Below are 20,323 nucleotides of genomic sequence, written 5' to 3'. Positions count from 1 at the left end.
ACTAGCTACTCTGACTTTCGTAAGCTTTTCCTGGCTTGAGACAGTGCGGAGGAATATCTGTTAATGGAATACTCCGCTGGTCTTTAGCCTGAGCATAAGGCTGATTACCGTGGCTAAAAATTTCCACACATTTCCATGTGCTCAGAAAAGAAGAGAAACCCAGCTGACTCAGTACACAAGTTATAATAGCGGTCAATGGGCCTCTGCTTCAGCTGGAGTTGAATAGTGGATAAACTCACAGCAAATCTAATCACTAGACTCCAAATCCTGAACCCAAAGTACTGTCTTTTTCCAAAGAAGGGTATTTTAAACAGCGCCGACAGGCACAGGATAGCCGCAGTAGTTCACTGTCAAAGTTTGGCAGAACGTTAGCAGCCACAGGGAGTAACCACATTTATTACCAAGACACTACAGCATGCTACTATTTATGAGTTCAAACCACAATCCCCGCGGCTAACACAAAATGTGTCATACTCCTTGCAATGCAGTCTTTATGTTTCCCCATTAGTGCTAGCAATGTTAGCTTTCAGGGTTAGCTTTAGTTAAACTAGGGTGACCTTGCTTTGGTTTATAAAACAGAGAACACGGGCGTCCATTGTGGTTAGGATGTTGTGGCTCGGGTGCTTCAAGTGCACTTAAGTAAACCATGGCAAGATGTGTTTGTGTGTGTGTGTGTGTGTGTGTGTGTGTGGATAGGAGGAAGTTATATTTCTAATATCATGCTACTATGCTAATGAACATTAATACATAATCATTTATGACATGACCAGAACTAAAACAAATAGCCTTAAAAAGTAAAAAAAAAAAGCTTACGTTTTTTTATATTCATGTCTATGTGTTGTCCCTAAGGCCCTGTTCACACCTGACATTAACATGTGTCCTGGGTGACGGGAGCCTAAGTAGGCAGCACTAAGTACACTGAAGAAGATTAGGATTGCTTAGAAGGCGTATTTGCATATTTTTTCCTTTCTGGGATGAGGGCTACTATGACAATGGATATGTGTTGTGCAGCTCTACTGTGGAGTCCTCTACTGTGGAGCAGCTCTATTGGGAATGGAACCCCTGGAACTACACAGAAAGAAGACATACAATATAAAGCTACTCTTGTAATATGTGAGATGTCATCAGATTAATGATGTTAGTGAGCAGAGAGTATTTCTACCATTAAACTCCACTACAAACAGTTTACAGGCCAAATGTAGGGAGAGACCCACTGCTCCCACCTGCAGTGTCCTTGTACTAGGAGGACATTAAATCTGAAGAAACACTACGTCAGGCACAGCCCCCCACAGCACCCCGCTAACTGCAGGATCGCTGTCTAAATGGAACTCCCAACCCCTCTAGATCAAGTCCATTCTAAAATTTGTACAGGACGCCTCACGGTGTGATAAAAGCCGGACTACTTTTAGACGTACTTTGGTGCGAACCTCCATTTTGACGACGGCAACGCACGAGATTCAAGTCTCAACACATCATACGTTTGCCCACACCCTCACCGTGCGGGGAACGTATCCACCTCTGGGACATGTTCGGCTCCAGCACTTTATGAGCATTCCTTACATTAAATAGTCAGTCAGCACTGATTCAATCTTTGCTGACTAATCACTTTGATGTCGTGATACAATCAGGGAGGTGTCAGAAGAGTCAGGGCTTTTTTATGAAGTGCTTCACTGTCTGGGCAAGTGGAGGCAGTCCTGATGAGACGAAGCTTCCAAAATCAGCACTTTCTGTGTTTCCCATTGACATCTTTGACAACAGAGAACATCTGCCACTGGGAGCAAACTCATCTTCTGCTCAGCGAACTCCAGCCAAGACGTTAATAACATAACACCTCTGTCCTAACCTGACATCTGGCCTAACAAACACCCACACACGAGCTTCATATGAAATACATTCTTTCATTCTCCACGTACACTTTTGATTTGTATGGATTTATGCAACTGAAGTCCAAAATAGTCGTTCCAAAAACATTTTTCAACGTTTCTAAACCACTCAACAATGAACAGGCTCTTTGCCATTCAGAGTGGAGCATGTAAATGACCTCTGTTCTGATTGGCTGAGTCACAGAGCGGGGGTGAAATCCTCAAGGATAAACTTCAGCAACTCGTTTTGTTTATTTGGATCATTTTTTAAAAAAGAGTGGAGATCTATTTGCTTCCTGACAGCTATCTTTTACTGAAAGATCATTTATAAAGGTTGAATTTCTTGATAATCTGTGAAAAGGAAACCCTAGAAGACATATCCGGGAAAGAGAGGAGGTATGGTTGGTAACAATGAGTTTGCCAGTGACACCCTAGTCATGCACGGGGAGTCCACCCAAAAGATGATGCCAACCAGTCTGTGCGACTTGTAGCAGAACTGGGCAGATGTTCTCCTCCAAGCATGTTGAGCTGTGCAATAATGTTGTCCCTAAGGCCCTGTTCACACCTGGCATTAACATGTGTCCTGGGTGATCAGATTAATCTGCTTCCTGACAGTCAGACACAATATAGTGTTAACTGTTTCATTTACCACAGTTATTCTCCCACAGAATGACGACAGTAAAAATAAACCATTCTTTTCAAAGGTCTTTTTTTAAAATGATGATATTTTTTGATAATCTGTGAAGCGGAAAACTTATATTGCTTATAAAATTTGTAAATCATACACATTGGTATTGACATGCATACTTTTAATGTATCTAAAGAAAGAGAGCTCAGACAAAGGAGGAAAGCTGTTGAAATCCTAATATTATGCCGTAACAATGTAAGGAAAATCCAGTTTCATGCTCTGAGCCCTTTAAAAAAAGAAACAAAAAGCATCCCCTCTCTCCCCTGAAGCCCAGACGGTACTGTATCCCACCTTGGGTGCGTACGGCTCGGGCGAGGCGCTGGGGTCCGCAGCCCGGCTGGTCCGGCCTCCACCGCGAGGGCTCTGCTGCTGGAGCAAAGCCTGAGAAACAAGGCGTGTTAGTGGGTTACGCTCCAGAGCCGGTTACAAAAAGACCTCAGACTACGGTGTCATGGTGTTTAATTACATGCTGGTAGAATCTGTGGTTTGGAATGATGCGTTATGCTTGTTGCATGCACAGCATGCAGAAATTTATGAAAGACATGCGTTTAGCTGTAAGCAGACAGACAGAAATATTGTTTAAGCTGGATAAATAAAGGCCTGGCATTGTGCAAATGTACATGCTTATATAGACAGTGCTTTGGATGAGGTTTCACTGTTGAAATGTCGGAAAGGAACTAGGTGGACGGAAAAAAAAGAGGCCCAAGAATAATCCACTTTCTCTGTGCAGTTATTCCTAAATGATACAGCGCAGACTTCTGGATATATGGCCAGTCTCAGGCTATTCATAGAGATTTCCCAAGCCTTGGTGCACACATAGGAGCAGTTGCCATGTTACTGGTCAATAGTGTGGTTACAAGGTGTTTGGACAGAAAGTCTAAGCTTGACCCAAGATTGCTTGAACGTTCCATTCCAACACCCAGAGACTAAGCTGAATGGAGATTTGACTTCTTGACTTTCCAGTAGGCCACCTGTAGTGGACGTCTTACCTGTGACTTATGACCTCTGTCCACGTAGGTGCAGATGGGGTTGTAGGCGCCTGTCCCACACACATACAGGTGAGTGCGGTTCCATGGCTCGATCAGCCGGATGAAGTTCCCACACTCGCCCTGAAAAAAAGGACACAAAGCAGAGACCTTCAGCACTCTCAGGACAGCAGGTTCATCAGGGACACATACAGCTACTGACATATCTAAACCTGAGGTCTTCAAATCCAGACCTTGGAGCCAGGTTCCAGGTCAGGATTTTGAAATGGCCTGCCTGGGTTACACTATACCTGGTCAGTCAGATGCATTAGCAGTGACAAACTGGCCGGTCTTTTTAAACTGGGAATTTATCAATAATAGCAATTATAATTTTAATTTCTTTTTTTATTTATTATATATTATATACTATAAAGAACATATACCATTACTCTGGAACAATGTAACAATGTAAATGATTTTATGTACATTGCGTATCCAAGGTTTGACTTTCCCCAAACCAGAGGGCTTCAAATATGTACTTTGGATCCAGATTCCAGGACGAATTTTAAAATGGCTGGCCTGGAACCTGGATCCAAGTTCAGGATTTGAAGACCTCTGTCCTAATATGTAACAGGGGCCTTCAAGGGTTTCAAACTCATACATGACATTTTTAGGGGGCCCTAAATGTGCTTCAACCACCTTCAAGATGCAACATGAGTGTCCTCGCTATCTTCAAATGTAGGGTGTAGGTTTACTGCAGTGTTTTAGCAAACACTAGCCTAGCATGATGTAATGAACTTGCTAGTATTGCACATCTTCATCTATAACAGCTTCAAACAGAACAGGGTTTTATTGGGTCCATTTCTCTTGCCAGTTGAGTGGATTTAACCAGCGACCTTTCACAGTCAAGCCCTGCCCAAGCACAGCTGGACAAGGCGCCAGGACATTGCACTGCACTTTTGGGTTGTGTCCTATGGCTTAGTTTAAAGACATGTTGGATTAGATTTGTACTAGGGAGGATGCATTCTCATGCTCCATATGAATCTGCTATGTCTGTCTGCTAAAGGCTGTAAATGTAAATGTGGGGTTCTAGATGTCTCCGCTGGGTCTGTCAGAGAGGAGCCCGTGTTTGTCTTTTGCATGGCTTTTTCAGCATTGCTTAAGGAACAATTCACATCCAAATATAGGGCAGTATTTATGTGCTAAGAAAAGGCAGAGAGGAAGTTCACTGAGTTTCAATCATGAATCTGTCCAATTTTAGCCAGAGTTTTGTAGAGGAGACACTTACGTTGATGTCTTTCCCTGACAGGACACACTCAGTTCTCCTCTGAGGAGCCACGGGCCAGTGAATCTGAAACACAGAGCGACGAATATTGAAGTTTGGCTTTGATAAGTTGAACCACAGAGATTTAGCCCCTTAAACTCAAATGTGAGTTTGTATTTTGAATGATAACTCTCATAACTGTATAAATTTCCTATTCATTTCATAGTATTAGCTGAAAATTCATAGCAGTGGTTGAATATTATCAGATTTAATCTGATTGGTTAACCGATATTCAAAGCCATGATGTTTGGCAAATATAACCCACTGTCAGTGAATTTCACTGCTTGGCAAAGGCATCTAAATAATATTAAGTCTTGTGTTTGAGACAGGGACTGAGAGTGACAGTGAGATGCTTACTATGAGAGGATCTTTGTTGATGTCGTTGAGGTCCAGGGAAAGGATGTAGTCCTTGCTGCCCACGTACATGCGGTCATGGTCCTCGTCCATGCGCAGAATCCTGTAGTCAGTAGAGTTTAGAAGGAAGGCGAAATGATGAGCTGTGCCTGTGGACTTCAGCTCTGCAACAACACAAAGAAAGAAAGAAAGAAAGAAAGAAAGAAAGAGAGGAAGAAAAAAAGAAGAACATCAAACAAACTCCAGCGTTTGAGTGGAAACTCTGATCAAAGTCTGTGAATGCAGTCAAAGCAAAAAGGGAGCGGAGTTATAATTAAATCTGTACATGTATACGTCTGTGTGGGACCCCTGTAGACAAACCGGGTGTTCCTCTGACTGAGCCACTGAGCCACTGTCCATTTATATATGATATCTTACTCTACTAACTAATACTGATGATAATTACCAGTTTATTACCATATATGAACAGTTTATTAACAATTCGGTAATGGCTTATTTATGGTTAGGGTTTATCATTGGCCGTTCTCCATTTATATCTGATTCTACTAACAAGTTTTATTGCATCTGAAATTTACTAACAGTTTTAAACCTTAATTCATTCATTCGTTGTCTTATCCAGTTAAGGTTCACGATGGGTCCGGAGCCTACCCGGAATCACTGGCCACTTACACATTCACTCACAACCTCACACCTACGGTAAATTTAATTTTGAGTCGCCAATCCACCTATCAATGTGTGTTTTTGGACTGTGGGAGGAAACCGGAGCACCCGGAGGAAACCCACGCAGACACAGGGAGAACACACCACACTCCTCACAGACAGTCACTCAGAGGAAGCCCACGCAGACACAGGGAGAACACACCAAACTCCTCACAGACAGTCACCCGGAGGAAACCCACACAGACACAGGGAGAACACACCAGTGGCGGATGCTGCTCTTTCAAAGAGGGGAAGCTCAATTTCGGCCTACATCATAAAATGTGTCCGTTCCTTTTCAAGAAAATGATCTGTGACCCTGTCGTACCAACAAGGCGTCTTTTCCAGGGACTTGACTAGTGTCCTCTCAATGGCCAGCAGAGCTAGGCTAAAACGGCCTTGGCTCATGTGAAGTGTGTCCGCCTGTGAGTGCTTTGTGACCGTCGAGGGGCTCAGCAGCACCCGCTGGACAGAAACTGCGATAGAAGTCAGAAAGAGAGATAGAAGTCAGTCTCCAAACACAAGCAGCTACAAAAAAACCCACCAGAAATAGAAACTTGATTTGTCGCTAGTCATTTTTAACAAAGTAAATGCCGCTAAGTCTCCGGTTCAACTCAGAACAGAATGAAAATGTAATGCTCCCACGGATCTCTACACCAAAGGATCGCTGATTCGCTCATTTCGCTGTCAATCAAAAAGGCAAAAAGCCCAGCATTTATCCAATGACTCATCTCGTTTTGCGGCACTTCGCTGCTTCACTATTGAACTCTGTGGAGGCTCAGAGTCCTCACTGTTTAAATCTGTGAATCTGTGGGAATGATTGAGAGGAAAGCCACGTCTTTACCAGTGATAAGAAGCTGATTCTGAACAAAAGTTGAGCGCGTTGTAGTGCATATTTATTCAATGACATGTACACGCAACAGTATATATTTGATCACTTTTTTTTAGACATTTTAGGGGAAGCTGAGCTTCCCTTGCAGTCTTAGAGCAATCGCCTCTGGAACACACCACACAGTCCTCACAGACAGTCACCCGGAGCGGGACTCGAAACCACAACCTCCAGGTCCCTGGAGCTGTGTGACTGGAATGTTTATATTTATACATTCCCAATAGTTTATTAGCTGTTTTTTAAAGGTTCTGAGTTACTAAACGTCATCCTCATGTCTTGCCTTAAAAATGCTGACAAATGTATGTTTAGGGTAATTCAATATGAATTATTTTTAGCTCTTTAGAATAAGTGGACACTTTACACACTGTGCAGACTGTGACATTTCTATTCTATGAGCTTTCAGATTTTTTTAGATAATTTCTTTTCAATATTTCAAAAAGGGAAAATCAAAACAGCTGACAAAATATTCAACAAATATTTGTATATAACAGAAACAGATGTTTATTTCAAAGGGTCAAATCCATTAATGTTAAAAAGAAATTCTAAATTTAAAAAACCACACACACACACACACACACAAAGAAATGCTCAGAAGCTCTGGCTCCAGCAAAGTGGCTAAGTAACTCAACTCCAGCAATAAAACCACTTATCTAAATCTGTCCATACCTGACTATTCTCCAATCTACACTGAGCTGGCTGGAGGGTCTCCCTCAGGTCCAGCTCACTGGCAACACCATTAAATCTGCTGTTATTATTATCATAACCCTGTTATTATAGAGCGGATTTCATGTCTCCAAACGCTGTTACCAGCAGTGCAGCTTTATATTTGTTTTCCGGGGGGTGGTGGGGGTGGATTTTTACAATAAGAATCTGGCAAAACCTGAGAGAAACTTGTGAGAGGATCAAGTCAGGCCTCATGGAAAATGGCAATATTTTGGACTATTGTTTTCCACCTGAAACATTCAATAGAGTGAGTGGCTCCTTCAGTGAAAGCATGAGAAAAGCAAGTGTAGCATTTTATACACACAGAGGACGGAGACTAAACAGCTCTCAGTTCTGTGAAACAATGTTAAAGGATCACAGGCTTCAGGTTCCTAGCTTTTCCAAACAATCCTACTGTAATATTAATGAGATAATGTTCTTCAGTTCTGCTGATTCAGCTCCTGCATTCACTGCTCTCACATAGTAGATTTAGCCTTTTATTTTAGACCAAAACTATACAAACAGAGGAGAATAAAGCCATAAAGACCCTTCTTTATCAGCTGAAAAATGGCTCTATGGACCACTGAAAATCTACAAGGAACTATAAGTATATTTTAAACCTGATAGTGTTCAAGCCTTATGTTTACAAAGTCACCCTCTGTATGTATCCAGCAAGATCTCATAACATTTATATGTTTTCATTCATTACATCATTAATGTTCACTAAGCTCCTGTCCACTTTGTTTAACTAAATCCATTTAAAACTTCTGTTGTTTACCCAAAGAAGAGCTACAACACAGCGCTGTAATCTGTTTGCGAGATCGTTAAACCAAAGCACAAAACACTGCCGTTTCAAACCTTCTGGAGCATAGATTTACTCTTGATGGTTACGCTTAGGGTTTGGGTTGAGGTTTAGTGTTAGGTTTAAGATTAGTGTTAGAGTCCTGGTTAGGGTTAAGCGTAGAGGCAATTTTAAGGCCATGTTGGGTACCCAGAAATGCATTTAATACACTCTCTATGCGTGATAATTATATTGAGTACACATTGTATGAATTCAGATTATTTTCCATTGTTTCCATGTCATTGGAAAATGCCAGCTGCTCTTTACATTGGCAAACAATTTCACTAAAATTAGAACAATAGATATGATCCAAGTATCATTATGTAATTACACAATATCTTAACCCCAAAATGTGCATTACAGGCCATAAATAAACAGTTCTGCTCCTGTAGGTTCTAGAAAAGAAGCATGGCGCATGAGTCAGAGCCATTCTGTCTCCCACAGGCCTGGACACTTGCTACTCCCTCTTTTACCCGACGAGGACAATGTGTGTAAACAAGCTCCCATTGGTCACTTCAGAAGGAAGTAGGCTCCAGGTCAGAGGGTTCAGGGGGAAGCCTGAAAGGATGACCACACTGGACTATGGCCTATCTGCGGCCACAACAAGACGGGGGGAGCGCGGGGGCCGGGTGTACACAGAAAGCCTCAGAGAATGGAATGGTGTGGCTCATGTTACCGTAACCCAACATCGTCCCCAGTCTTGTCTAAGAGGAGAATGTGAACCTGATCGGACGGCCCTCGGCAGCACGAAGCGAGCGCTTGACACGAGCTTCGATTCCGGGAAGGAATCCCACCGATTCAGAGCAGGAAGCCCATCCAGACGCTCCGGAGGAACCCAGCCAAACTCCATTGGACATAAACGCAACAGCCCTCCCCTCCATCGAACAAACCCTCTTACAATGGGCCATGCGGAGAAGGGTCTCCGGGGCCAGAATGCCCACTGCATGCCAGTCTCTGGCAGCGCTGATAACATCCCTCTCATTCTCAGTATCAGGAGATCGCTGAACGCTGCTGAGCGCTGATGAATAATTCATCTCGGCCCATGCCACATATGTGCTCTAAGTGCTGCCATCAGTGTGTGAGGCATTACGGGCAGCTATTGTTACTGCAGCTCACTGTGGACTCCTTTAGCACTGATATATAAGAGCAGCTGCTGTCCGCTGTCCTCTTCTGGACACTGCAGTGTCCATTCAAAGTCTATATACAGCAGCAGGCAAAAGTTCAACAGTTGTTTAGCACAAATTTAAATGAGTTGATTTTACTTTATTTACTTTCAATTTCATATTTATCACATCTATGGCAGTGAACACACACCCACCCAGTCACACACACACACACACACACACACACACATCAGTGCACTAAGAGTAGTGATAAAAAAACGCAGCTGATATCCCTCATTCACTCGACTTATTCACTCCCTCACCCAAATGCAAACACCTCTCTCACTCAGTCATTCAGTCACTCACTCATTCACTCTCATTCCATCACTCATTCACAAAAGTATATTCACTCACTCACTCACTTTTAACAAAATGCTCCACAAAGGCTGCTATTCACTGTTTAACACGGAAACTGTGACCTTCTTTGGGTTGTTTTTTCGTTTTACTTCTTTCTTTTCTTTTTAGTTCTTGAGCCAAACATACACTTGTTGGGCAGGTGGAAAGATATGACTAAACACACACACACACACACACACACACACACACACACACACACCATACGTCTGTAACCTGATGAAGGGCATCAGGGTTGGAGGAAGACAGTGAGGCGCATTCACACAGTGTAAAATAACCCAGAGGATCTTCTCTTCTCTTTAACACCCTCCTCCAGACACGCCACACAGAGACCAGCTGAACACACAGTTAGACACCATCCATCACCCACCCCAGCCTGACCGCCCCAGACCCTGAACCATCACACACTGACTGGAGGGGTTACATTCAAAACATGTGAGAAGTGATAAAGTGCTTTCGCAGCTTACGTTATATATTTGGAGAATTTTTGCCTTATTATTATTATTATTATTATTATTATTATTATTAATTATCAGGCACTACTGATTATAACACATTACTATTCAGTTCAACTCAATTCATCCTTTTACAACTGGTAAAAACAGCCCAGAGAGAGTGAAGCAGAGGTCTCAGTGGAGGGAAAACCTCCCTCAGAACAAGGGGCAGAACCTCTCAGAAGAACCAAGACTCAGAAGCTAATTGGTGGGCTATAAACCTTCAATACTAGCTGCTTCTAACTCTGAAGCTCAAGCAGTGGTTGGCCACTTACACCAGACGAGAAGGTGCTGAACTTCTCCACCTTCACTCATGTTTTCTCAAGGTCTATCGAAGGTCTATCAGACCACTGCAGGAAACCAGCCCCGACCACTTTCACCACCATCTCCACAGAGCGCAGTGTAAACAGAACCGTAATGGAAAGCTGTGGAAATAGAATAATGACAACCCAGCCGTGCATTACGCTCTGCTTATGTTTCACGGTTTTTAGTGCAATACTCGTGTCATTTCGCTTTGGAACGCTCTCAGAACCCAGCAACAATCTTGAAATATCTTTAGTTACTGCTTTCCTTGGCGAAGCCTCTGTGGAAGCCAAGACTCTTTCTTGCTAAATCATACAGATATGATCTGGACAGGCTTTAAATGGCGCTGCATTCTAAGGCTTTTGGTTTTTCCGGTTTCAAGAGCCTGCGTCTGGTTCTGCAGCATAAAGATTTGAATGAAACATTTCTGACTCGCGCTGGACACCGTTCAGGACCAACACGACACGGAGGAATGAATCCGAGTCCAGAGAGAAAACAGCACACAGCGGCTGGACTTCAGCACAACTGAGAACAGACTGCAGAAGTATAGGGCATATGCAGCTCTGCCACTATACAACAGCTCTATCAGCAGCAGAGATCTCACACAGGGAGCACTTTAGAGAGGGGCTGCAGACAACACAAACCCCCCCGATACCTGTGTGGGCATTCCACAGCGCATACTTCAAATTCCACCTCTCTCTTGGTTCACCGTGCCAATCAAACGCCTGTTCCGACAAGCCCTGGTCCTGAGTGTGTCGATATTTCAATTAATACACACTGCAGAGCGCAGGTCTGATGCAAAGGATGTCTCTGAGATGTTCCTGAGAGGTCAGAAGAGTGTCAGAAATGGCTCTGAGGGCTCGTTTACATGTCTCTTAGATGTCTTTTAAATGTCTCTAACATGTCTCTGAATCTTAACAGAGATTTCTATAAAATGTCCTTTAAATGTCTTTAAGATGTCCTTTAAATGTCTCTTAGATGTCCTTTAAATGTCTCTAACATGTCTCTGAGACTTTACAGAGATTTCTGTAAAATGTCTCTGAGTAGTCCCTGAAACGTCTCAGAGATGTTGTGTAAATGTAGATGTCTTTTCAATGTTAGACTCACTTTTCTCAGCTCCTGTGCTTTAATGAACTAATGTATAACCAGAATTGCATTTTCCCCGGTCAGTGATCAGTGAATTGGTCAGTGATAATTCAGTCAGCCCTGGATGCGGTTGTGGTATTTATCCACTGCAGTCACATGGAAACTGAGTGGACCTGATTGAAGTGAGACTTCTGGACAAAATGGGGGGAGGGTGTGTGTGTGTGTGTGTGTGTGTGTGAGAGAGAGAGAGTGTGTGTGTGTGTAAGTACTCGATTGACAGGAAATTTGTCTGAGGAAGGTCAGGACGACTTGAGGACATCAGTCTCCCTCATCACTCCACACTGACAGCGCCTCACTTAGCCCCCTCAACTGACCACAGCCAATAATGACCACAAGATTAACTCTTATCACTGGCCACCAAGGGCTGTTACTCCCCCAGCTACGAGTGACAGAGAGAGAGAGAGAGAGAGAGAGAGAGAGAGAGAGAGACTCTCTCAACCTCAATCAGGCTCTAACACACATCACATCACGGCCCCACCCCCCGACTGAACACCAAACAGATCATCACTGACAGTAAGAACAGTTATCTAGAGCACTCAGAGAACCAGGTCCAGTCCTGGAGTAAACCATAGTGTTTCTGAGCAGTACAAAGTGAGTACAGACTCGAACTATATCTCCTGGGCGTCAGGGACCCACAGCAGAGATGGATCCTGACCAAGTACCGCTCAGTGACCACAGCCTGGCAGCAGAGAAGGGCAGGTATAAACAGTCCTTGCTGCCCAGAGAGGAGAGAGTGTGTGGTCACTGTGAAAGCGCACTTCACAGACAGGTTTAAACAGCTGACCCCAAACTATCACACACTCACAGACCTGGAGAAATCAGAGAGAACTCTGGGAGAGGGGCACAGAGTCCTATCTTGGGCTTTGACGTGAATGTGTTCTCTCACCTTCAGACTCTGTATGAAACATTGATTTTAGCAGCTCTGTCCTCGCTGGGGGATTACCACATCATCTTTATCGCTGTCTGATTTCTTCGCGCGACAGGAGAGGATGATTAAAGCTGAGGTATTTAATCAAACGACTGAGATAACGGGTCTTTTCCTCTCTCCTCTGTCCATCAAAGTCTGCAGAGGAACAAGTGTGCAGCAGTAAAGTAGAGTTAAACAGACAGGACCCATCAGCGTCTCTAGTTCTGGAGCTTTACTGCTTTTTAAGAGACAACCTGCTGAAGACTGGGCTGAAGAATCCTAGATCAATTGTTTAGTAAATGTTTAAACTGTAATGGATCCTTTGGAACGCTGTGTGCAGGTTGTGAGCCTCTGAGAAGATCACAGTTCATAGAAAAAAAGAAAAACGGTACCGTATCCACGTTCTGCCATTCTGCTTTCGGATTCGTGAGCCCAGTCATGGGTTCTTTTTACATTTATTTGTGTGATCAGGAACTATCTAAGGAATCTGGAACCAATCAGAGGAGCCCCAGTGCAGAGAGAACCGCAATGAGCACAGATACAAAGTGTTTCACACCGAACAGTGTCCATGCAGAAATACTGCTGAAAGTTTACTGCACCCCTTTGTGGAGCACTGACTAAATGAGTGAGTGAGTGAGTGAGTGAGTGAGTGAGTGAGTGAGTATGAACATGGGGTGAGTGAGTGAGTGAGTGAGTGAGTGAGTTTGAACATGGGGTGAGTGAGTGAGTGAGTGACTGAGTGAGTATCTATATGAGTGAGTAAGTTTTTATATGTGAGTATGTGAGAGTGAGTGAGTGAGTGAGTCAGTGACTGAGTGACTGAGTGAGTGAACTTGCAAATATAAGTTGCAGAAGAGGGGAAGTGACAGAGGAATGATGCATTAAAGGATACAACGGCAAAAATGAGAATGAGAAAACAGCAGGAGAAAGAGGGAGCTACAGAAAGAAAGAGAGAGAGGGAGAGTGGCAGAGAGAGAAAGAGTGATAGAGAGACAGCAAGGGGGAGAGAATGAGACACAGAGAGAGAGCAATAAAAAGAAAGACAGCAAGAGAGAAGAATAGAGAAAGAGAGAGGAATAGAGAAAGAGAGAGAGAGAGAGAGAGAGAGAGAGGGAGAGAATGAGAACAATTTATCGGGGAGATTCAGGGAGTGTAAGGGTCATAGTTCACACACACACACACACACACACACACACACTCTGTCTTAAACAAGTCCATGATCACACATTACCCTGACCCCTCCGATCCTGCATAGAGCCTCAAAAAAAGAGAAACTCCTCCATTTCCCTCGAATCCACACTAACAGCCGGTGAAAGGGGAGCAGCATTCTCCAACACGGTCCTGATTAGCTTCAGCTTCTAATAGAGCACTGACCCAGCGTGGTCCCGAGTCCTCATTCACCTTCAGGAAACTGATTGAACTTGCCAAGCTGTGTGTCCCCGGATCAGCTCCAATAATACCCTCCGGTGACGTGTGTTTACTCTGCGTTACAGTTTCATATGGTTCCATTTTCAGCCAAAAAGCTACAACTCCCCCTCTCAGACGCCTGGTCCCTTCTACATTGACTTCAGCCAAGACCAACAGCTTAATCCCCCCCTTCACTTACAGCAACACAGAGCAGTAATCAACTGAGGCGAAGGAACAGACGGAGGTAAAGTGCTAAACAAACTCAGCCACTGATTTAAGGAACACCATTGAAAAGTCTACACTCAGTGCCCAGTTTATGAGGTTCAGTTACACAGTACAGTGGAAAAGTGATAGACCACCTCTGGTTTATGTCATTTCCAAACAAAAAAAAAGAACAATATATTACTAAGGATGTCAGATATAACCTGGTCCCATAAGTTAAAATGTCTTTCTAGGTGTTAGCACAGGCCCTGTTCTGTCAGTGTCTCAGCTCAAGTGTATTTTACATTGTAACCTATTTATATTATAGATGATGCAAATGTTAATGTAATATGCTGTAAACAGGAAGTTGCAAAGTTTCAGAAAGCACAGGAACAGGAACAGGACTCGTAACAACCATGCAAGACCTGGTACTTTCCCCAGATTGGAAAAAAAGAAGCTCTGTGTCTGCTTCGGATCTGAAAAAAATGAGTCTAAAATGATGTGGAGCGCTCAAGAATTCCTGAGTGACAAAAGGAAGTAATACAAATACAAAAAAGGCAAATTAAACAAAAATCTGAGCAATGGACCGGCCTCCCCACATTTTGTCTGGGATTCCTTGGAGTGTGAAAAGCACAACCTAAAAGTCAGCAGAGAGGAGTGGACGCTGTAATAAAGGCAAAGAGTAGACAGGCAGCACCTTTTCAAACTCTCCAGAGTGAAATTCCTTATTATCTGTCCATGAAGCAGCACACACCACTTTTCTTTTAACTGAACGGACATTTTTAAAACCTGTCAATCGTGCAGAGCGCCGTGACACAGTCCCATCCGCCGCTGACCAATCAATATCAGGCAGACCACCTCTCTACTCATCTGAACATGAAGGAAGAGCTAGTTTTGCTATTTTTATGGTCAATATATTGTCCCAAAAATAACTGCACTGTAAAAATTGTTCTTAAAATGTCAATGTATCAATGTAAATATATGGAAACTGACATTGAAAATAATGTTAATTTCTGATTTTACAGGAAAATAGTGAAACAGTATAATGAAAACAGTATAATGAACTAATAGACTCTATTAAATATTAAATATATGTGTAAATATGGTAAATTAAACATGATTTAACTAATTTGCTGGAAACTGTACCTGCCAGACATTTTGCCAGTTCTTACAGTATATTATCATAATTTTTTTAAACAGTGTACAAACATTTTAGGACCACATTATAATATATAATAGTATATATAAATAAATTAAACGTAATTGAAATAAAACTACTGTTTTTAAATAAATCCAAATAACGTCTCTAGAGAAAAGAGACAAGAAAACAGCGTGAGTGGCTAATATACTGGTGATATTCATTCTTATTTAAACAAACACAGCAGTAAAGACAGTAAACACAATGAGAAATAGTCAGGACAGGAAAAATGATTGAATTAACGTCTATAAATATTATGATAAGTCAATAGTGTAATTATTGTGACAGGCCTAACCACAGTCTGAACATCACAAAGACAGCCTGGCAGATCGTTAGCGGGACAAAATTTTTACAACCACTTTATTCTTGTTCTCACTGTCTAGTGTGGCCTTGCTCTTATTGTCTAGTGTCTGCTGCCCAAAAGTAGAGGGTCATGCTTTTAACTGTAGTGTATGACACAGTGTGGTCATGCGTTAAAAATGTTTTGTGTCTAGAGCCCCTCTGTTTGGCAGATGCGTTTTGAAAGCAGTGTAGACGTATCCTTCGCTGCCTTACATTTACCATAGTATGGTGTGTATGCACGGTCAGCACCACTCAACCGAAGAAAATGGCAGAAACTTATACCAGCGATGTGTTGCCCGACCGGCAAACACAGGGAAGCCATATCAACTTTTTTTAACGATTATGTTTTTTAACAATGCACTGTTCGTCATAGAGTCTTAGAGTAAGGCTACTAACAGGTTAATCTAGGGTGCGCAGAATGGATGGGTGGGGCTTAACTTCAGCAGCCAATGACTGTCTAGATCCTGCCCCCCGTCAAAGGCCAAATTCGAGAAAAAAACCTGTTTTTATAACTCTTGATATTAATGACAGTTTTCTAAATTACAAAATGTCATTTATTGGTAATGGATTTTGTTTTTTGGTTCTCAGAACTTTAGAACCTATTTTGATGCCATAGGACAGTGCATGAACACACAGTGGGGACGAAACAGAATAAAAGTAATCAATATAGAGAAGATTATGTCAATTAGAAGTTCTGAATGTCATTCATTCATTCATCCATTATCTGTAAGCACTTATCCAGTTCAGGGTCGCGGTGGGTCCAGAGCCTACCTGGAATCATTGGGCACAAGGTGGGAACACACCCTGGAGGGAGCGCCAGTCCTTCACAGGGCAACACACACTCACACATTCACTCACAACCTCACACCTACGGACAATTTTGAGTCGCCAATCCACCTACCAACGTGTGATTTTGGACCGTGGGAGGAAACCAGAGCACCCGGAGGAAACCACTAGGACACTAGCGAGACACTAGGAGAACACACCACATTCCTCACAGACAGTCACCCGGAGGAAACCCACGCAGACACAGGGAGAACACACCACACTCCTCACAGACAGTGACCCAGAGGAAACCCACGCGGACACAGGGAGAACACACCACACTCCTCACAGACAGTCACCAGGAGGAAACCCACGCAGACACAGGGAGAACACACCACACTCCTCACAGACAGTCACCCGGAGGAAACCCACGCAGACACAGGGAGAACACACCACACTCCTCACAGACAGTCACCCGGAGGAAACCCACGCAGACACAGGGAGAACACACCACACTCCTAATAGACAGTCACCCGGAGGAAACCCACGCAGACACAGGGAGAACACACCACACTCCTAATAGACAGTCACCCGGAGGAAACCCACGCAGACACAGGGAGAACACACCACACTCCTAACAGACAGTCACCCGGAGGAAATCTACGCAGACACAGGGAGAACACACCACACTCCTCACAGACAGTCACCCAGAGGGGGTCTTAAACCCACAACCTCCAGGTCCCGGAGCTGTGTGACTGCGACACCTACCTGCTGCACCACCGTGCCGCCCTTAGTTCTGAATGTTGATTTCGATTAATTTTTCGATTAATTGCCCAGCCATAACTGAAGATTTGTATTAGTCAGTGTCCTGGCAGCAACGTTAGGACGTATGAATCCAATAAACTGGACAGTGAGTGTAGAACCAGACACGTGTCACTACTACACAGTGGTCAGTGAGTCTGAACACTTTAATGGTACTTTAATGGTAATTCATTAAATCAGTGACTGAGTTTACTGAGCACTTTATGCCCATCCATTCCTTCATGAGCAGCCCAGCAAAAACTCTCCAGGGCAGTTGTTTTCACACTAGACCTGGGGGTCTCCCAGACGGCCCCCAGATGGTCCACGCCCCTGTGAGCTGGGAACAGAGACTGAGCAAATATGTGGACCATCTGTGGTGCTCTGAGGACCTTTTGAGGCATCCTATTGAAGGATCTACAATCCATGTCCAAAAGTTTGCAGACACTCCATTTTAAAGTTAGTTTAAAAACATTAGTTTTGACGAAGCCAAGAGGTTGTTGTTTGATGGTGATGTCATTGTTGCTTTCAGTTCTTGGCAGCTTTCTGTGTTTTTATAGTTCAAATTGAACCTAAGAAATATATTGCGATATAAATTTTGGTCATATCGTCCAGCTCTAGTTGGGATCAGTGACTGTAGAAATGTGAATCCACACAGTCCTCACAGATAACCCTCCTTTACCCCAAGCAGCGCTTAAAGAAGCCACCTGTGAAAAGCTTTAACACCACCGTAAATTATTTCCCTGTGAAGATATGAGCAGAGGCAATGCTTGATTTACACATTTCTGACATCACTTCTTTTTCTGGATCCTCCCCAGGCCCTTTGTCCTCTCCACCCTTGATTTCAGCCCTCATCTCCTCACCTTACGCAAGGCTTCACGCCTTTCACAACACGCTCTCTCTTCCTTTCTCTCTAGGCACGCAATGCGGTCCATCCCCATCAGTTAATGTACCATTCCCAGACACATCCCATCGTCGGCTGCTTTTCCTTTCCTCCCTGTCAAGCAATTTCAACACAGCTCCCTTTAAATGAGGGTGTCAACAAGCGCAGATGAGATAAGCATAACGCTTCCTATTTCAGGTTATCGCCTCTCATTATCTTCTCTTGGCAGACGGAGAGCGCTCCGACGTCTCAGCCAGCATCCTGCCCAGAAATCGCCATCGCTCATCTGCTCCAGCTCTTCCCTCTAATCTTGTGAATTTTTCTCCTCGTTAAAAACCCAGGGGGACTCCAGGAAACCCCATCCTCCCCCAGTTCCAGCAGGTACAGCTGCTATTACCTGGAACATTCAAGGGCCACCATTGTTCAAGGCCCGGACCAGTGCTTGTCTCCCGTCCGGCACCGGCCCAACTCCACATTCCACAGTGGAGATAACAATGCTTGGTTTTCTCCCTCTTTCTCTTTCCCTTTCTCTCATCTCCTCTATCACCTCAGTGTTTCCCTGGTGAAATTGCCTGCAGCAGGTGAGAGTGGAGGGTGGTGAGACATGCAGATGATAAGATTTCCTTGATATCTTCTGTACTGGGAGAAACACTGAGAGAAATATCCAACCTTAAACACATTTTACATGATATAGTTGTTCTTGTCACAGCTCCAGGGCCCTGGGGTTGTGGATTCCAACTCAGGTCACTGGGGGGAGTTTGGGGTTTCTCCCTGTGTTTGTGTGGGTTTCCTCCAGATTTTTTGGCTTACTCCTATAGTACAAATACACATGGTGTTAGGTCCACAGGTGTGAGTGTGTGAGTGACTGGGTGACTGTGTTAAACTGTCCACAGGTGTGAGTGTATGAGTGACTGGGTGACTGTGTTAAACTATCCACAGGTGTGAGTGTGTGAGTGACAGGGTGAGTGTGTGAAACTATCCACAAGTGTGAGTGTGTGAGTGACAGGGTGAGTGTGTGAAACTGCCCACAGGTGTGAGTGTGTGAGTGACTGGGTGAGTGTGTGAAACTGTCCACTGGTGTGAATGTGTGAGTGACTGGGTGAGAGTGTGATACTGTCCACAGGTGTTAGTGTGTGAGTGACAGGGTGAGTGTGTGAAACTGGCCACAAGTGTGAGTGTATGAGTGACTGGGTGACTGTGTTAAACTATCCACAGGTGTGAGTGTGTGAATGACAGGGTGAGTGTGTGAAACTATCCACAAGTGTGAGTGTGTGAGTGACAGGGTGAGTGTGTGAAACTGCCCACAGGTGTGAGTGTGTGAGTGACTGGGTGAGTGTGTGAAACTGTCCACTGGTGTGAATGTGTGAGTGACTGGGTGAGAGTGTGATACTGTCCACAGGTGTGAGTGTGTGAGTGACAGGGTGAGTGTGTGAAACTGGCCACAAGTGTGAGTGTATGAGTGACTGGGTGAGTGCGTGAAACTGTCCACAGGTGTGAGTGTGTGAGTGACTGGGTGAGTGTGTGAAACTGTCCACAGGTGTGAGTGTGTGAGTGACTGGGTGAGTGTGTGAAACTGTCCACAGGTGTGCATGTGAGTGACTGGGTGAATGTGGGGAACCGTCCACGGGTGTGAGTGTGTGAGTGACTGGGTGAGTGTGTGAAACTGTCCACAGGTGTGTGTGTGTGAGTGACTGGGTGAGTGTGTGAAAATACTCACTGGTGTGAGTGTGTGGGTAACTGGGTGAGTGTGTGGTGCCCTCTGATGGCCGGTGCCTTGTGCCTGAAAATTCACTAAGACCCTGAACAGAATGAAGTAGTTGCAGGAGATGAATAAATGAATGAATGAATGAACAAATTAAATAAAGTTGAAATAAAGTACATGCTTCCTCTGCAAACTCGAACACAGTGAGGCAGATACACGTGAGCTTAAAGCCACTTTCCACTAGTTTTAAATACATTAAAATGCATGTTTATCATAAATATATTCCATATAAGCATTTACCTCCATGTCATTGAGAGAAGGAACAGAAGTTGAGTTGGA

General features: G+C 43.9%; 1 protein-coding gene across 1 annotated transcript in view; it reads right to left on the bottom strand.

Moving 5' to 3' along the window:
- The window catches only part of sema3fa (sema domain, immunoglobulin domain (Ig), short basic domain, secreted, (semaphorin) 3Fa), a 69,307-nt gene that overhangs the window by 16,871 nt on the left and 32,113 nt on the right, over positions 1-20,323 (bottom strand). The window contains exons 3-6 of the mRNA XM_066663130.1: positions 5,197-5,357; positions 4,804-4,866; positions 3,540-3,659; positions 2,842-2,931 (exon numbers count right to left, since the gene is read on the bottom strand). Of these exons, the coding sequence (XP_066519227.1) occupies positions 2,842-2,931; positions 3,540-3,659; positions 4,804-4,866; positions 5,197-5,357 (434 nt within the window). The remainder of the gene's footprint in view (positions 1-2,841; positions 2,932-3,539; positions 3,660-4,803; positions 4,867-5,196; positions 5,358-20,323) is intronic.

This window comes from Hoplias malabaricus, chromosome 3 (genome assembly GCF_029633855.1).
Source record: "Hoplias malabaricus isolate fHopMal1 chromosome 3, fHopMal1.hap1, whole genome shotgun sequence".
NCBI classification, from domain to species: Eukaryota; Metazoa; Chordata; class Actinopteri; order Characiformes; family Erythrinidae; genus Hoplias; species Hoplias malabaricus.
This window is presented reverse-complemented; position numbering and strand designations above follow the sequence as displayed.